The 2687-nt window shown below is 33.1% G+C and overlaps 1 protein-coding gene across 1 annotated transcript; it reads right to left on the bottom strand.

Moving 5' to 3' along the window:
* Nucleotides 1-1099: 1099 nt before the first annotated feature.
* Nucleotides 1100-2047, bottom strand: LOC127794730 (agamous-like MADS-box protein AGL80). The gene has a single exon (XM_052325978.1). The coding sequence runs from the start codon at nt 2030-2032 to the stop codon at nt 1100-1102; it is 933 nt and encodes a 310-aa protein (XP_052181938.1). The 5' UTR covers nt 2033-2047.
* Nucleotides 2048-2687: the final 640 nt, after the last annotated feature.

Below are 2687 nucleotides of genomic sequence, written 5' to 3'. Positions count from 1 at the left end.
GATCTTTCATCCGTTTTGGGCTTCATGATGGGCCAAATCGAATCCCACCAAAGCCGCTCCCATCGCAAAGAATCTGTATATTATTCCCATAGATAGCCTTGATTTAGTGCACCTTCCTTATTGTCCGTTTGTATTATTATTATTATTATTCTAAATCACCTTCCTTATTGTCCGTTTGTATTATTATTATTATTATTATTATTATTATTATTACGATTATTGTCCTTGTATGATCTCTCATCACTCGTGTTTTTAATTACGACAAAAAATATAAATCGCAGATGGAGACTTTACTTTCCTATACAGGACAAAAAATTAAACTTATAATTTATTAGTACAAATCTCAATTTATTATTGTCTAACCGCTTGATCTGTGTTTGGGGCATTATTATTATTATTATTATTATTATTATTATTATTATTAGATATTGTGGTGGTCTGACTTATGCATGTTTAGACTTTAGATAAAAAATAAAAAAGTTTAAATAAAGATTAATTAAGTATTTTTTTTATAATTGTAGTTTAATCTTTATTATTTTAGATAAAAATTTAAATTTTGATGTAATGATAAAATTATTATTATTATTATTATTATTATTTAAAGAGGTTATAAATTCAAATCTTATTAACATAATTGATATTTTATTTTTAGAATAAATATTAAATATACCTTATTGTATATGTATTGAGTGTGTGGAAAATATGGTTAGTTTTAGAAATAAATAAAGTTGGATAAAATTATTCATACCAAATCTAGCTAGTGTTTACGTATTTAATAAAATAGATAGATATAGACATGCAGATTTTGTGAAAAATGTCAACCACGTCCTTATTCCATTATTATCAATTAATTATCTACTATTAACTAATTAATTAGATACTCAATAATTAACCATGCATGTCCACCAATTGATAAATATATGCAGAATATATAAATAAAGCAACATCCATAGTTTTCTTTCTTTCTTTCTTATCAAAACAAAACTAATAACAAATTAATGTCAATTGATGGTTATTAGAGTACTTGAACAGATAATAATAATAAACATAATAAAATACCAACTCACTCAATTTGATCTCAACACATATAACCCTAACTTCAGTTTTGATTCTTCACATGAAATTCACTGACTTCATAGTAGTCGTCTATTCCGTGATGAAGTGCATGCACCTGAGAATTAGGACTTCCGGCAATCATCGGAAGTTGCACATACGGTACCATCGCCTCGGCCGACATGCTGAAGCTGTAGTAACCCATGGCTGCCGCTTGATCGTAACAAACCGGTGCCCGTTCCACCGGAAAGTTACAACTCCCAGAGGCTCCACCAAGCAGCAGATGATCATGATGATGAATACTACTACTACTACTACTACTCGTAAAGTGATTATGGTTCTCGTTCATCAGCATCATCATCGCCGGGTTCACCATGGATTTATAATTATTAGAGTGGAGCTGATGAAGCGATATTCCCTTGCCAGCAGCTGCTTGCAGATTGTACATCGGATGATGATGAATCGACGTCATGTCATCAAAACGATAATCTTGCAATAAGTTGGCCTGATTCTTAGCAATCGCTGATGATCCCCTAATCGCTGCGACTCTGGTTTTCACCTCTTGAAGCTTGTTCTCCAGAACGGCGCCAAATTGTCTCAGTTCTTCCACCGAGAAATCGTTGTATCGATCATTCCAGGTCGGGTACTTTGCCTCGTCGTTCTTCTTTCTCAGCTTCGTCAGGGTTTCTTCGGCCTTCTTGTTCCGATCCTCGAAGAAGTTGGTCAAATCGTTGGTCCTTCTCTTCCGATCTTCGGCCGATTGCTTCCTGTAAGAATCGATCAAAGCCTGGATTTCGTCGTGATTTAGGGGCCAGATTTCTTCCTGATCAGATGGACTCTCGTCCAGTTTTGGGCCATAAACAATAAAGCAAACATCAACGCTGCATAGGGTTTTTAACTCGTAAGCCTTCTTTGTCAAGCCCTTGTTTCTCTTCATAAACGTTCGGTAACGATTCTTCTCGTCGCTTATTAGTTCCATTTTTAGTTTTGCTCTGCCCATCTGCAACATCATCACCATCATCATCATCATCATAACATATATATTACATTGATATATATATATATATATATGTTCTTCGTGAAGAAAGCAAGAACGCCAATTAAAGAGGAAAATTTAGCATATTAATGGAGAAAACACTTACGTTTAATGTTTAATGGCTGTACTGTCAAGACGATCGATAGAGTGCTTTGAAAGAGAGTGCCTTAATTTAATGGCTTCTCGACGATACTACTGTTCAAATCGAACATTTTGAATTAGGCTTCGATAATCTCTGTCAAACAGCCCATTAGTAAATAGCAGCTCTATTTATACTCTACTTCAATAACTTGAAAAATTCAAGTGAAATTTTAATTGTTCCACAACATATCGATCAAATAACTTACCAATATTATCGAATCAATTAGCTTCTATATTTAGATACAAATCGAATTAATTAACTTGATTTGCTAATCCATTTCAATTATGATAACAATACATGCGATCTTTATTATATTACAAAACATATATTTACCCAATTACATCGTATAATTGGATTCGTTTGAGCATATGTCATATATTACGTATCTTCAAAGGTTTGAATCTCATCATTGGATCCATTTGGATCTCTTGTAGCTGTCACATCTAAGTACCATGA

Source organism: Diospyros lotus, chromosome 2 (genome assembly GCF_014633365.1).
Source record: "Diospyros lotus cultivar Yz01 chromosome 2, ASM1463336v1, whole genome shotgun sequence".
NCBI classification, from domain to species: Eukaryota; Viridiplantae; Streptophyta; class Magnoliopsida; order Ericales; family Ebenaceae; genus Diospyros; species Diospyros lotus.
Note: the sequence above shows the minus strand (reverse complement) of the source record. Positions and strands in the feature narration are given on the sequence as shown.